The sequence below is a fragment of the Gossypium arboreum genome, chromosome 2 (assembly GCF_025698485.1).
Source record: "Gossypium arboreum isolate Shixiya-1 chromosome 2, ASM2569848v2, whole genome shotgun sequence".
Taxonomy (NCBI): domain Eukaryota; kingdom Viridiplantae; phylum Streptophyta; class Magnoliopsida; order Malvales; family Malvaceae; genus Gossypium; species Gossypium arboreum.
Window position 1 is genome coordinate 114,851,136 of NC_069071.1, and position 14,360 is coordinate 114,865,495.

At 32.4% G+C, this 14,360-nt stretch overlaps 2 protein-coding genes across 5 annotated transcripts; both read left to right on the forward strand.

The window, feature by feature from the left end:
* The first annotated feature begins 3,606 nt into the window (after positions 1–3,606).
* Positions 3,607–8,267, forward strand: LOC108463210 (vacuolar cation/proton exchanger 3-like). 2 transcript variants are annotated; one of them, XM_017763161.2, is made up of 12 exons: positions 3,607–4,081; positions 4,184–4,251; positions 4,367–4,395; positions 4,591–4,787; positions 4,869–5,081; positions 5,830–5,964; positions 6,383–6,499; positions 6,591–6,644; positions 6,840–6,956; positions 7,587–7,677; positions 7,756–7,820; positions 8,002–8,267. In XM_017763161.2, the coding sequence occupies exons 1-11, from the start codon at positions 3,815–3,817 to the stop codon at positions 7,815–7,817; spliced, it is 1,350 nt and encodes a 449-aa protein (XP_017618650.1). In that variant the 5' UTR covers positions 3,607–3,814; the 3' UTR covers positions 7,818–7,820; positions 8,002–8,267. The 2 variants fall into 2 exon arrangements, with proteins under 2 accessions (XP_017618650.1, XP_017618642.1); XM_017763153.2 differs by having other exon boundaries at positions 3,619–4,081; positions 7,943–8,267.
* Positions 8,268–9,979: 1,712 nt separating this feature from the next.
* LOC108467334 (probable envelope ADP,ATP carrier protein, chloroplastic) lies at positions 9,980–13,877 on the forward strand. Of its 3 annotated transcripts, none has more exons than XM_017767962.2 (11): positions 9,980–10,459; positions 10,921–10,977; positions 11,148–11,210; positions 11,322–11,378; positions 11,484–11,567; positions 11,858–11,926; positions 12,006–12,118; positions 12,200–12,369; positions 12,696–12,774; positions 13,520–13,648; positions 13,790–13,877. In XM_017767962.2, the coding sequence occupies exons 1-10, from the start codon at positions 10,121–10,123 to the stop codon at positions 13,644–13,646; spliced, it is 1,158 nt and encodes a 385-aa protein (XP_017623451.1). In that variant the 5' UTR covers positions 9,980–10,120; the 3' UTR covers positions 13,647–13,648; positions 13,790–13,877. The 3 variants fall into 3 exon arrangements, with proteins under 3 accessions (XP_017623451.1, XP_017623450.1, XP_017623449.1); XM_017767961.2 differs by having other exon boundaries at positions 13,849–13,877; XM_017767960.2 differs by having other exon boundaries at positions 13,520–13,877.
* The last annotated feature ends 483 nt before the right edge of the window (positions 13,878–14,360 follow it).

The following is a 14,360-nucleotide window of genomic DNA, read 5'->3' on the forward strand; positions in this document are numbered from 1 at the left end:
TCTATATTCCCTCCATTGTCCGTCCCTAAGCCGCTTGATTTTCTTGCCACCGGTTTTCGATCATAGTTTTCCATTTAAGAAAAACTCCAAGCACTTCATCTTTAGTTTTCATGGTATACACCCAAACTCTTCTCGAAAAGTCATCAACAAAAGTAACAAAGTAGTGTTTTCCTCCCAACGAAAGTGTTTTGGAAGGCCCCACACATCTGAGTGAACATATTCCAAAATACCTTTTGTATTATGGATAGCAGTCTTAATTTCACTCTCTTTTGCTTTCCCGAACACAATGCTCGCAAAATTTTAATTTGCAAGCCTTTGCACCTTTCAACAATCCTTGCTTTGCGAATTTGCAAGGATTTTTCACCGCATGTCCCAACTTCATATGCCACAACCGCATTGAGTCCAATTCTTTATTACCGAAGCTGCAATGATCGCTCCAATAACTGTACTACCTTGGTAGTAATACAAGTTATTTTTCCCGATGCCCTTCAATATCACAAGTGCGCCAGATGTCACTTTCAAAACCCCATCTCTCATAGTAACAATCGAACCATTGGATTCCAAGGCTCCCAATGAGATGAGATTTTTCTTCAAACCGGCACGCATCAACATCGCTTAGAACTCGGTTGATCCATCTTGATTCTTTAATTGGATTGAACCTATCCCAGCAGCTTTCTGAGCATTGTCATTGCCCATATAAACAACTCCTCCATTTAGTTCTACTAAATCGAGAACCACTCCGGTTAGGGACATATGATAGGTACAACCCGAATCCAATATCCACTCATCCGAATGGAACGACGATGATGATGCAACCATGATAATTCGAGTCATCGGTATCATGCTTTGCAACACAAGCATCTCTGAGCTTTTCCTTATTCTTCACTTTGGACAATTTTTCTTCCAAAGGGCCTTTCTCATGACAAAAGGCACATTCATCTTTCCCGAGTCCGGACTTTGACTTTGATCTCCCTTTGAGTTTTCTTCCGAGTGTATGAACGACCTCGGACTACTAAAGCTTCAGATCTCGATTGAGTTTTTCTGTTTGTCCTTCTTTCTCTGCTCATAATCGTATAAGGCCGCATGCACTTCGCTCGAGATATATCACTCCCGCCATGAAGTAGAGTAGTTTCTAGAACTCAAACTCCTCGAAAGTGACCCCAACAACATCAAAGCCAAATCTTCATCTTTGAATGTCTCATCCATATCCAAAGAAATCGGTGACTAACGATTAAATTTGGTGATGTGATCATTCATTGTGGTACTTGGGACGTAAGTGAAGCGAAATGATCTTTTCTTCAAGTGGAGCTTATTTTGACTATTTTTCTTCAAAATTTTTCTTCAAGTGCCACCCACAACTTATTTGCGAAGTCTCCTTTGAAAAAGCATACCTCTGCTTCTCGAGAAAGGCATGATCGAATTGTGCCACATGCCAACCGATTGATCGCCTTCCAATCTTTCTCCGTACATCATCTGGTTTCTCTTCATCAATGGCAATGTCTAGACCTCTGAAAAAGGGCATCTAGAACCTCACTTTGCCACATACCAAAATGGCCCGTGCCATCAAAGATCTCCACGGCCAATCTTGCATTTGCAATTGTCGGTCTTGTCCACATGGACGATGTTGAAGCTCCTACACCACCGCTTTCTCCATAATCTTTCAATATACCTAAGGAAATCTTTTCGATGTGGAAGATCGTTTAAACGCAACCACAGAGCATACTACGATTAACCTTCTCTCTCGATACCACTTGTTGTTTCAATAGGGTCGGAAGCGTGTAAATTATTGTACTAAAAAATCACACAAAGTTCAATTCCTAGGGAAGAGAGGTGGATCACAAGGATCTCTTAAATACCAAGTCTTTCCTTAGTCAGAATATCCCTTTTATAGTAATTTAATAGCACAATTAAATACTACTATTATACCCTCAAATATTGAAAGAAAAATAGGACAAGAAAGAACACAAGAGTTTTAACGAGGTTCGTAAATTATACCTACGTCCCTGCACTAACACCGGATGATAACTTTACTATCTCCAAAATATTACAAACAAATAGAATTCCTTAAGAATTCTCAAATGGGAGAAGAGAGAAACTAAGAGAGAAAGATTGGTTGGGATGATTGAAATGAGAAATGGTTAGGCCTATTTATAGTTAAGGCTCAGGGACTAACTTGCAAATGGCCTAAAAAATTAGGGACCAAAATTGCAATTATCCCATTCAACTTTAAACAAGTTGCTTGCCACTTTTTTTCTTTCGGTGCCAATTGCACCTCCCACCACCCACCATTTTTGACTTTTCAACAGGGAGTATGGGATGTTCTAAGCAGGGAAAATACGATTATTCCTTTTTTGATAGATAGGGTGTTAATTTTTTGGAATAAATATTAAAACTATACATGAATTTTGATTTTGTGCGATTTCATACATGAAATTTTGATTTGATTCAGTTTTCACAAATTACTAACAATATTATCGAAATAACACCAATTGAGATTGATATATTGTATGCACAAACAATTACATTAATCCAATATAAAAATAAATGTATGTATTTATTCCTTTAAATATGTACAATTGAATCAAAATCTAAGTTTTACGATACAAATGAATCACAATTCAAGTTTCGTGCATATAATCGCACCAAATTAAAGTTAATGTATACAAATGTACTCTTTATTTTTCATAATTATATTACTCATTTATAATTTTGATTCATATTTTATAGTTATCATATCATTAAATATTCTAATTAAATTTTGTATAGTCAAGATTGATTCAGAGTGAACATTAATATCAATGAGTTAATAATGTTTATGATCGATCAAATTATTTTAATTTTATAATTGATATAATTTTTATATTTTAATTTTAATATAAAAATATTTAAAATAAAAATTTCATGTAACATTATCTAGAAATTGAATATATGAAATATTTTAATAAAAATATAAATTTATATAACTAAGTAACAAAGTAAGATTTCGTCACATTACGAGATCTCAGAATAAGGTTGTGGATCATATGGCCAAAATAATTAAGTTGTGTTTTTTTTTTTGTCATATGATCCGCAACCTTATTTCGAGATTTCGCCATCTTCTCCTTCCTATCCCTTTACAGTTTAGTTTTTTTTTTTTCATGAAACAACAACTTCAGACATCATGAATATGTAAATCAAAATTCAAACAACTTTCTTCTTTAATCTCCGACATTGGCTATTAGATTGACTTACATTTATGGTATGTTATTCTATTCATCGATGAGTATTGATTTACTATACTGATCATCAAATTGTCACTTGGAAATCACTAACCAAATTTTTAAAAAAGAAAAAATCTTAACAGCCCAGTGACTTAAATAAAAATTTTAAATAATTCAATAACCATTTTATAACTTTTTAAAGTTGAATGCTCAAAACGTAAATTTATTAATAATTTAGTGATTTTAAGTATAATTTACCCATAAAAAAAACAAAGATTTAAGGTATTTACCTTTTCTATAATATGCCCAAACATAGAGAATTATTATTATCCTGTCGAGGTTGTTCCCTTAACTGATTTCTTATATGAAGCTTCCTCGAAGTTTCATTTTTAGTTAACTCCCAATATTTTTATAATACTAAATAAACAAACATATATACATATATATACATATAATCTTATTTCTCGAACTCATCCCTATATATTTTTCATTCGGTTATTTTTGTCACCATCTTCACTATTCTTCTTCTTCTTCTTTCATTCGGTTGTTTCTTGTCACCATCTTCAGTACTCTTCTTCTTCTTCTTCTGCTGCTGCTGTTTAACGTAAAAAGAAATGGCTTCTTCGAGAGAACCATGGTTACTGGAAAATGGAAACTTGAAGGGTTTAAGTAAGGAAATTCGCCATGGGAGGACTGCACATAACATGTCATCTTCTTCGTTACGTAAAAAGTCGCATTTGACCCTGGTTTCTAAGGTTCCATGTAGGAAACTTAGGCAGTTCTTGGCTAATCTACAGGAGGTCATTTTAGGGACTAAACTCTCTGTTCTTTTCCCTGCTATTCCTTTGGCCATTGTTGCTGATTGCTATGGTTTCGCAAGGGTGAGCCTTTTTTTTTTTTTTTCTCTTTTCTTTTTTATGGTTTTAGTCCCTTTGTTTTGTTGAAGTTTGAGATTTAATCCCTCTACTTTGTTATTAAAACAGCCCTGGGTTTTTGCATTGAGTTTACTTGGACTCACTCCACTGGCTGAACGAGTTAGCTTTCTCACTGAGTAAGGCAGATTTTATTTATTTATGCAGATAATTCTTTTTTCTTTTTCTTTTTTAATTTTTTACATATTTTTACTTGAAGTTGACAAATATACATTCTCTTTATGTGACTTGCAGGCAAATTGCTTATTACACTGGTCCAACAGGTAAATTATTTTATTTCAAGTTGATTATTTTATTTTTAGTTCAGATTTAAATTATTTTAAACTTTGAATTATTTCGAATTCAATTAAAATTAACTATTATAATTAAATTAATACATAATAAATTTATATCGTAATTTAAATTATAATTAAATTCCAGCCCTGTTAAAAGGATTTTTGGATTTGTCCCTGGTGCAGTGGGAGGGCTGTTGAATGCAACCTGTGGCAATGCTACTGAGCTGATCATAGCAATATTTGCATTAAGCCAACGTAAAATAGACGTGGTTAAGTATTCCCTATTGGGTTCAGTCCTTTCAAACCTGCTTTTGGTTCTTGGGACTTCTCTCTTTTGTGGCGGCATTGCCAACCTCAGGCTGGAACAGAAATTTGATAGAGTAAGCAACCGCTTGTCAAATTCCATATTGGTAAAATTTTAGTTTTAGTCCCTTTTGTTAACACAGTGTTGAATTTGACAGAGACAAGCCGATGTGAACTCTCTCCTTCTATTGCTCGCATTATTGTGCCATTCGCTGCCGATGTTGTTTCGAATGAGTGGGGCATCCGACGCCGTCACGGTCGACCCGATACTGCAGTTGTCGAGAGCCAGCAGCATTGTGATGTTGATTGCTTATCTTTCCTACTTGATTTTCCAACTATTCACACACCGGCAATTGTTCGAAGCTCAAGAGGTAAATTCAATAGCATCTTAAACCCAGTTTCTGCAATTTGTTGGTGGTGGGTAAATGTATCAAGGATTCTCTGTATTTGGAGTTAGATTGCGTTTTACCTCATTTACTAAAAAATGGGTAAATTAATCCTTATACATTAATTTAAAGAGTAAATTGATTTTTTTGTTAAAAATTTTATTCATTTGTACTATTAAAAATTAGTGTAGCATAGAATAACCGGACAGTGATTGGTGGTGTGCCATGCGTACATCATACTAACATGCAAGTATTAATTTTTAACAACAGAAATTGATTAAAATTTTAACATAATAAACAATTTACTCTTTGATTTAATTTACAAGAACTAATTTACCTATTTTTTAATAAAAAGGACAAATTATAATCTGACTCACTTTAATACAAGGGCCTCCATGGTATTTTTGCTGTTGGTGGTGAGATATATATCAAAGACGAAGCCAACGGGGGAGGCCGGGAGGGAGTGTCTTGGCCCCTTGGTTAAATGGGAAAATATTATTACTAGTCCCTATCAAGTATTGATCATTCATTTTAAGTCATTTAATCATTCAAATAAATGAAACTTTTGTAATTTTAATTTTGGGCCCTCTTAAAATTAATTATGTAATCTAAGTCTTTTTAGAATAAAATTTTTAGCTTCCAACCCCACAAAAGTTTAGAACTTTATCTTAATCTCCTAAACAAAAACTTTGGCTTTGTTCCTATATAAACTGATGCAAGCTTACTGTATCAGGAATCGGACAATGACGAAAATGGAGGAGGAGGAGAAGAAGAACCAGTGATTGGATTTTGGAGTGGATTTATTTGGCTTGTTGGAATGACTGCTGTCATCTCTTTGCTCTCTGAATATGTTGTGCAAACGATTGAGGTAAATCATTTTAGATCATTTTTAGTGTTAAATGTTAGATAAAGAGTATGGCTAGCGATAGTAAAGCTAGGGTCATTAAAAGTAGATGCTCACAATATAGTGAGAAAGTTGTAGTAAATATTTAGGAGAATAATGTACTTCAACGTACTTTAATCTACATCCTCTTATATAGACAACAATGTTTATGTCAATTGAACTAAAAACTTTACTCTATACATAGTAAGCATTAATTTTCATACCTTACTATTGGTTATAGACCCTTTAGAGTATAAAATATTAATTGCGCTGACCACAAATGATACCAACTTGTTAACTTCGTATGCGTGAAATAGCGGTCCAATTAGTTTGGTTATATTTAATGAAATTTTGATTATTTTAATGCAAAATTAACTGAACTATATGATAAAATTAAATTCAGGATGCTTCAGATTCTTGGGGAATATCTGTTAGCTTCATCAGCATTATTTTGCTACCTATTGTTGGAAATGCAGCTGAACATGCAGGAGCTATCATTTTTGCTTTTAAAAACAAGCTGGTCAGCATTATTAAATACCCTTTTCTTTTTTTTTTCTTTTATCAATTACAATATGTTGACAAAATTTTATGGCATTGAAAATTAATTGCAGGATATTTCTTTAGGTGTGGCATTAGGATCTGCAACTCAGATTTCCATGTTTGTGGTAAGCCATTATACAGTATTTTAGAATGGTGAATGCAATTGATAGGTAATTTAATTTTTATATTATTAAAAAAATTAAATTAACATTTACTGTTATTTTTTATACAATAAATATTAACTACGTTAAATTAAACTTGTTTAATTTTTTTTAATAGTATAAGAACTACATTGATTCGTTTTAATATTGTGGTTTCAGGTCCCACTTTGTGTTATTACGGCTTGGATTATGGGTATTAAGATGGATCTTAATTTCAATCTCCTCGAAACTGGCTCTCTTGCCCTATCAATCATCGTCGTGGCCTTCACGTTACAAGTAATTAACACTTACTTATACATATGGATCAAATTCTAGCTTTGATATTTATATTATACTTAAATTTAGATTTTAATTTTTATCTTTTAATTTGACATACAAAAATTTATCTAAATTTATATTTTAATTAGTCAATTCTAATAGTTACACAATTAGCTATTTTGGTTAGAATCAGGGGCGAAGTAAGAAAAAATTTTTAGGGGGGCCGGTGAAATTTTAATTTTTTATAGGTTATATTTTTATAATTTGTAAATGATTAAATTGAATTTTTATAATTTTAGAGAGGGCCAAAGTACAATTTTACCTTTATTAATTTAAAATTTTTAAAAAATTTTAAAAATCTAAATTGCAATTTTCCATTTTAAGGAGGGCCGGGGCCATGCCAGTGCCCCTGGCTACGCCCCTGGTTAGAATGTTGACTAGAAATACCCTTCTCAACTTTTCATGCCGAAATGGATTTATTTTGTGTTAGAAAATAATTAACCGTGTCTACTACTTGGATTAATTGATATCGTTATAAAATTAGTGAACTAAAGTATGATATAGTGAAATATAAGGAGTAAATTTGAAATTCTTGTTAAATTATGGATTAAATTGAGCTAAAATCTTGCATTATTGAACTTTTTGTAGGACGGCACTTCTCACTACATGAAAGGACTGGTTCTTCTACTGCTCTACATAGTTATTGGAGCTTGCTTTTATGTATCCAAAACACCACTGAGTAAGGATTAAAATATTAATTAATTCCCATTTCTTCTAATTACTATATATAATAATATTTTCCCACTTTTCATCTCAGACCAATTAAGCACCATAAACTCAGGAACTAAAGCAGCCATTGATAGAATCTTCAGAGCTTGAAAAGTAAGTGTTTCTTTTAAAACAGCTTATATACATATATATACATATATATATTCACTAGATAATATTATGAAATTGTACGTATAATATTAACTGAGAGTATAAATTACTGATGAATAATGCAGGGTTTGGACGTGTTGGGGACAAAGATTTTCATGCATTTTGTTATTCTTTTGCTATGTAGTGCGTGGCCCTGTCGGAAAGCTGACAAATGAAGGTTGATATATACCATTGAAGCTTGATGAAGACAGGCTATATATGAGTACAAAGTGTACTGTTTTGTCTGTGTATAGATCTATCTCAGTGTTTTGTTATTTTGTTCTTTAAGGGGGGTTTCAGTTGTGGTTTGGTTCTAAATTATGACCTTAAAGTAGTAGCAAATGATAGCTATATTGTAATGCAAGTTTGATAAATGAAATCATTGTTTGTTTGTTTGAAAAGTAAATACAATTCAAACGCAAATGATCATTAAAATAATTCTTCATGAGGAGATTTTCAATCAGTCGTGAGCTAATTCTCCTGTCTCGTATTGTCTTAATAATTTTATTTACGAGTTTATTATCTTCCCGAGAAATATGTTGAAAACTCTAGTGTCTTAAAAATTCCAATAGCTTATAAATTCTCCTGACTAAAACGGAATTGGAACCCTCGAGTAATCTATCCCGAATGATATTAACTGTTTTAAAACTGTGAGTTTGAATTAAAAATTTCTCAATAACTTAGATTCTATTTTTTTGAAAAATTATATTTGTTTCGATACAATTAATTATTCTTGACTTTTAAGATTATAAAGTTTTTATTCTTGACTTTTAGCTTAAAATTTTAATTTTTTAAAGTTATTACAACAATTTTAATACAATTAATTATTAGAAATGCGGAATCAAATTAGTAACTCAACTCTAATTAACTAGAAAAAAAAATTTACATATTAGTATTAGCATTGTTGTCAATGTAGGAGGACGTAAGTTCGAATGCACTCAAACACATTATCCATCTATTCATTTTATCTTTGATCTTTTATAAATACACATTTTTCTTAATTTTTGACATCTTAAAATATTCATGAATTTTTAATTTTTATTAAATTATTCATTTAAATTTTTTAAAGTGTTTGAATCATCTGATTATACCTTGTGATTATGTCCATGGACCATGGCTAACTTCATGTCATCAAAGGATATATAATCTCCCCTCTTTTGAGTTTTAATTTTCTTTCTTTTAGATAAATTTATAAAATTTAAATCATGTCTCTTTAAGTAGAAGATACTATTTAAACCTCATTTGTTACATGGCAGAAAAGAAAAATCAAGCTAACAATTACAATAAATTGGGTAAAAATATCATGTATTTTATTTCTTTTACTCAAAAATGAGTAAATTAATTATCATATTTTAGATTAAAATAGTAAATTGGTTCATTAAAAATTTTATCTATTTTACTGTTAAAAATTATCACTTTTACATTAATATGAAGTATTCAGCGGGGACAAAGTCGAACAATTTTTAAGGGTCGGATGAAGTTTTAATTTTTATAGTTTATATCTTCATAATTTGTAAAGAATTAAATCAATTTTATAATTTTAGAGGACCAAAGTACAATTTTATCTTTACTAATTTAAATTTTTTAAAAAATTAAAGACTTAAATAATAATTTTACATTTTCACCCTGTATATGAGACAATCCATATATTATTATTTAATTATTCCATTAGTCATGTTAGTTTTAATACAATAAATAGATGAATTTGAGTTTAAAATCGTCGTCATTCTTATCACCATCATAATTCACCAATCAGAGCTTGAGTTTAAAATTCTATCCATAGGTCCGCACTCATCTGATTGTCATATATTCAATTTGAGTTAAATGTAAAATTGTCCCTTAAATTATATCAAAATTTTCATTTAGGTGTTTGTAAAAAGTAATACCTAAATTATCAATTTTATTTCATTTACACCAAATCACGATATCAGCCAATAAGAATATGACATGCGGCACAATTTTTTATTTGTTGTCATATATTTTGGGATAAAATGAGACGAAATTGATAGTTTAGGTACCATTTTTAACAAAAAAAAACTTTAGGTACTTAAGTGAGAAAATAGTATAATTTAGGGGCCAATTCGGTCGTTAAGCCATTCAATTTCAAGGGACTTAATTATAAAAGGCAAGTTTTTCAGACTTCTCATTTTTGCGCTCTTTTGCCTCTCTCTCTCAGCACTGCAACAAAAAACAACCTCTGTACTGCCTTATCCCTTCTCTACTTTCAAACAATCCTCCTAAAGTTCCCACTCTACCCTTCCGCCATGAGAGAAAACCAACCAATTTTACGCTTCGAAACCATACCTGGCCTTACCCTTTTCGACACAGCGAAGCGCGATGACTTTCTTCATCGAAACACCCGCCTCGCTTACCATCTCGATAATGGCAGTGGCAGTGCTCGTAAATTCGCTTGTATTTCGATGGCAGAAAAGAGAGAACAACGACGAGATTTCGCGCCAACTCTAACTCAGCTCCTCAACCATCCTTTGGCCGCTTTAGCTTACGTACCTAGAGACGTTGCCATTTTCGCAGCCGGCGCCGTCGCTGGTGCCGTCGCTAAAACCGTCACGGCTCCTCTTGACCGCGTCAAGCTTCTTATGCAGGTTATTAGCCTGTAGTTTTCCGTTTTTGATTTAAATTAGAGATTTAAAGATCCTACATAACAGTTTCAGTTAGTTAGTTAGTTATTGGTTGACGTAAGTGTAAATTAAGAATAAATTATCTTAATTATGGATAACTTAGCTTTTTTTGTTTGAAGAATTGATTGTGTTATTGAATTGAGAATTTTATAAAATTTTCATAACTATATGGATCCATTGTTTATTGAATTAATTTTTCATAAATTATGCTTATGGAATTCATCATGTACGATCGTATATGTGTATGGACGGCAATTTTTGATGGAGAATACTAATAGAATCAAATGATTAGATTGAGAATTTTAAATCTAAAAAGTATATTTTTTTTTTGCTTTTTAATTACAAAGACTAAATTGCAAACATCATTGAAGTGCAGGGACTTGCAACATTTTTTAACCATTTCAAAATGATTTTTCTTTTGGCAGACACAAGGTGTTAGAGTTGGGCAAGAGAGTGCAAAAAAATCTATTGGTCTTATTGAGGTAAGTTTTTTGGGTTCATTTTTCTAATTCTCAGGTATCTTTGGTTATATTTCTGCATGTTCTATCTTTACTGGAATTGGTAATTATATGTTTGTTGAAATTCAGCTGATTAAGGTAGTTTTATTGGGTTGTATTTTAAATGTTGGTGACTGATTGGGAGTAAATTGCAGGCGATTGTATCGATTGGGAAGGATGATGGAATTAAAGGGTACTGGAAGGGCAATCTTCCTCAGGTTCTTTGTAGTTTTTACTTCCACTCTTTATTTTGGGATTAGATTTCGATAATGTAATTGTGATGGTTTACTGAGCTGCTGTTGACATTGATTTAGTACTAAATGGTTCAGGTGATAAGAGTTGTACCTTACAGTGCAGTCCAGCTCTTTGCTTATGAAACTTATAAGGTAATAAAAGAATATGCATAATGTAATCTTAGAATTGTATTGATGCTTATTGCGTGTCCCTTGATGGAGTTAGTCGTTTGATTTCTAGTTCCTATTGAATTCTAGAAACTTTTCACGGGAAAAGATGGCGAGCTATCTGTTCTCGGAAGACTTGCTGCTGGAGCTTGTGCTGGCATGACATCTACATTTGTAAGTGATTCAATAATCAAGTCTTCTTATATTATTGTTTAGTGTAAGTTTTCCTATTATGCTTCTTGCTTTTGGCTATTGACAATAAATGGGAAAAGCAGAAAGGGTCTTGTGTTTCAGGGAGAAAATTTATCTGCAATTCAAATATATCCATGACCGGTTAAATTTGGTTTTTGGAATTCTCTTTTAATCATTTTTTGTCCATGAATCCTTTTTTTTCTCATTGATTGCTCGGTGTGTTTCACAAATTTCAGTCTTTCACAGTTGCACTTCTTTGTTCTTACGTATAGATTACATATCCATTAGATGTCCTGAGATTACGTTTGGCTGTCGAACCTGGGTATCGGAAAATGTCTGAGGTATATACTTAACTCTCTCATTGTTACCACATGAAGATGACAACTTTTTGGAAGATAAACCGTAATTTGTTTCTTCCAGGTTGCATTGACCATGTTGCGAGAGGAAGGTTTTGGATCCTTTTATTATGGTCTTGTACCTTCTCTAATTGGCATAGCTCCATATATAGCTGTGAACTTTTGCATATTTGACCTGTGAGTCCCAATGACACTTAGTAATACATCATATGAGAACCCGAACATAAATTTGTCTTAAAATTCTTGTTTTTATAACAGTGTAAAGAGAGCTTTGCCTGAGAAATATCGCCAAAAGACTCAAGCATCTCTACTGACAGCTGTAGTGTCAGCTGCTGCAGCCACCTTAACCTGCTATCCTTTAGACACAGTGAGAAGACAAATGCAAATGAGGGGTACACCATACAAATCAGTCATGGATGCCATTCCAGGTAAGTCGATGATAGTACTTTTACTGCCATGACTGATAACAAAGTCGATATAAAATGTATGTACAAAAACTCAGCTGCATTTGGCATTTATGACCAGAGTATTGCGTGGTTTTTCTTCTTGAGTGCCATATAGAGCTACATTGACTTAGAATATTAGAAATCAACTATTGTTGTTAATGTTCCAACCATCAGTATTTATTGTAGTCCATAATACTATCAAATTAATGTTTCCTTTACTCAATTGTTAGGGAGGGAAAGTGGGTAAAAACTTGCAGGCTAGTTGGTTTCACACTTTCACTAACCATACTATATTCTTGCTTGTGTAGGTATTATCGAACGCGACGGAGTGGGTGGCTTGTATAGGGGTTTTGTTCCGAATGCATTGAAAAACCTTCCAAATAGCAGGTTCACTTCCATTCCTTCCCCTTATTTTTGAAACAAGACGATGTTTGCACCATACTCACATTGTTCAGTTTAGAGTAGAATTTCTTGAGACCTTAGTCATTTTATTCAGTCAATTTCCAATGCTGATAATGCCTTGTGTGAAAACTTGCACGATTTTGCTTGTGGATTGTGGACTTGGTTTATCTAAGACCTATGTAGGAAATAGAACCCAGCTAGCTAACATATAAGTGATTTCGATAGTCAATGTCATTATCACTGCAGATATATTGCTCCATTTGGAAACAATTTGGGTCTAATTATGGTTTTAGTTCCTCTACTATGCTGAAACTGAGAATTTAGTCCCTTTAGTTTGGCATAAGTTGATCCCATTACTTTTATATTATTAGTAGGTCCAAAGTGATTAAAGAAATGACATGGACATGTTTTGCTATTGTTTGAGTATACAGTCAATGTTACATGAAAATCCAGTCAATTATGTTAAATTAATAATAAATTTACATGTCAACCAATTGCTTTAGATTGTTTTTAAAAAAATTGCATAATCACTTTAACGATACCAACTAACGGCTTTATCAGTTTGAACCTACTAATAGTATTATAAAAGTAGAGGGACCAGATTAATCCCATGTTTTAGTACAGTAAAGGGACTAAAACCACAATTAAACCAACAAATGATCATGAAGTTCAAGTTGGATTAACCTGAGACATATTTTGTTAATTAATTGTTACTCTGTTTAAACTGCAGCATTAGGCTTACAACCTTTGACATTGTCAAACGTCTAATTGCGGCTAGTGAGAAACAATTTGAGAAAATGGTGGATGAAAATCGCCAGAAAGCAAAGCAGGAAACAGATGTTGAGCAATCATCCTGATAGTATGCAAACTCATCTCATTTTTACTCTTCTTTTTGCTATCCAATTTTTGTGCAAGAGCTTACCTATTATTTCTGAGAAATTACGTTTCACTTAGATCATCTATATGCTAGTGAGAATTGAAAGCTGCCATTCCTTTTCAGGTGTAATTGCAATTTAAGTTTCACCGTACTGATACGTAAATTTGTGTTTGTATTAGCAGATAACTCTGTGTGATTTGCACTAGAAAAATTTTGGCCCATCAGATGATTCATGTCATGTTTATGTATTTTTACTAAATTTTAACAAATTTAAAACTCCAAAATTAGTTTTAAAATTCGACTCAAAGCTAATCACGTGCTTTAAAAGTCGAAATTCCAAGTTTATCTCAGAGGATCTTTCTCGAACGATACATGCTTCAACGTATTGATCGTAACTTAAGTTACAGAAAATCGATTGAGGCGATTCAAAATACGTTTTGAAAGAGATTCAAGCCGAAAAAGACCACTTTCCCGAACTCCAAACCAGATCAAACACAAAATCATATCGAAATATCAAAATGTGATCACCAATACACATGACTTCAGCACGCATTAGTCGTGCTAGTCTTTTAATCATTTTTTTTTTATGTATCACGTAATCATTTTGCCTGCACTATTGTTGTAAATAGAGATAACAGTAAGTGAAATATCTACAAATTTATAAACATAAAAATAAGCAAAATCTATTTTAAAA

Coding starts and splice junctions, on each gene's coding strand:
- LOC108463210 (XM_017763161.2), top strand. CDS start 3,815: ATGGCTTCTTCGAGAGAACCATGGTTACTGGAAAATGGAAACTTGAAG. Junction 4,396..4,590: donor TTATTACACTGGTCCAACAG/GTAAATTATTTT, acceptor TCCCTGGTGCAG/TGGGAGGGCTGTTGAATGCA. Junction 5,082..5,829: donor AATTGTTCGAAGCTCAAGAG/GTAAATTCAATA, acceptor TTACTGTATCAG/GAATCGGACAATGACGAAAA.
- LOC108467334 (XM_017767960.2), top strand. CDS start 10,121: ATGAGAGAAAACCAACCAATTTTACGCTTCGAAACCATACCTGGCCTT. Junction 11,211..11,321: donor GGAAGGGCAATCTTCCTCAG/GTTCTTTGTAGT, acceptor TAAATGGTTCAG/GTGATAAGAGTTGTACCTTA. Junction 11,379..11,483: donor TTGCTTATGAAACTTATAAG/GTAATAAAAGAA, acceptor ATTGAATTCTAG/AAACTTTTCACGGGAAAAGA.